A 752-nucleotide genomic window follows, 5' to 3' on the forward strand; every position below is an offset into this window, starting at 1 on the left:
TGAGCCGTCTGCTCCCTGCAGGTGGGCCAAGCGCCGGGACGTGCTGCACATGCCTGGTTTCCTGGCGGGTCAGTGCGACCTGTCCAAGTCAGTCTCGCTGCTCTCCAAGCACCGAGGGACCAAGAAGACGCCGTCTGCGGGCAGCGCGCCGGTCACCCTGTCCAAAGAGTCCAAGGATGCGGAGGGGGCCACCGAGGGGGAAGGGACAGAAGAGGGTGAGGAGACGGAGGGCGAGGAAGACGAGGATTAGGGGCGTCCCCCGGGGACTGCTCAATACAGATACAGTGGACGGATGCGTGTTCTCCTCTCTGAGAGCTGAGAGCTGTGGGGAGCAGGGGGCATGGCGCACACAGAGGCGAGGGTAACAGGTGGGGGCTGGAGGGGGTTTGGGGATGGAAGCTCAGGGGGCCCCAGGCTGTGGCCATGGGGGTGTGAGCTGAGGGGGACCCTAGAATGAGAGAGATCTGGGAGGTAAGAGGGGAGGATCTGAGCTGAGGGGGATCTGCGCTCATGGGGGTGTCCTGGGCTGTGATCATGGGAGCCCTGGACTGAGGGGGTAGAGGTACGAGTGCTGGAGTGCGGGTCTGAAACGAGGGAGTTGGGGATATGTGGGGGTGACGGGGTCTGAGGGGTGCCTGGACTGGGCGGGGGCAGGAGCATGCCACAGCCATGGAAACGTGCCCCTCAGTCTCCTCCATGGAGTGCCAGTGACCGACAGTACCCCCCCACCGCCACCCCAGATACACCTAGAT

The 752-nt window shown here is 64.4% G+C and overlaps 1 protein-coding gene across 1 annotated transcript in view; it reads left to right on the top strand.

Annotated features, from left to right (window-relative positions):
* TMEM190 (transmembrane protein 190) overlaps positions 1–250 on the top strand; it is a 9,463-nt gene extending 9,213 nt beyond the window's left edge. Inside the window, exon 7 of the mRNA XM_011997019.1 lies at positions 22–250. Within this exon, the coding sequence (XP_011852409.1) occupies positions 22–250 (229 nt within the window). The remainder of the gene's footprint in view (positions 1–21) is intronic.
* The last annotated feature ends 502 nt before the right edge of the window (positions 251–752 follow it).

The sequence above is a fragment of the Mandrillus leucophaeus genome, unplaced genomic scaffold (assembly GCF_000951045.1).
Source record: "Mandrillus leucophaeus isolate KB7577 unplaced genomic scaffold, Mleu.le_1.0 Scaffold53, whole genome shotgun sequence".
In the NCBI taxonomy this organism is placed as follows: Eukaryota; Metazoa; Chordata; class Mammalia; order Primates; family Cercopithecidae; genus Mandrillus; species Mandrillus leucophaeus.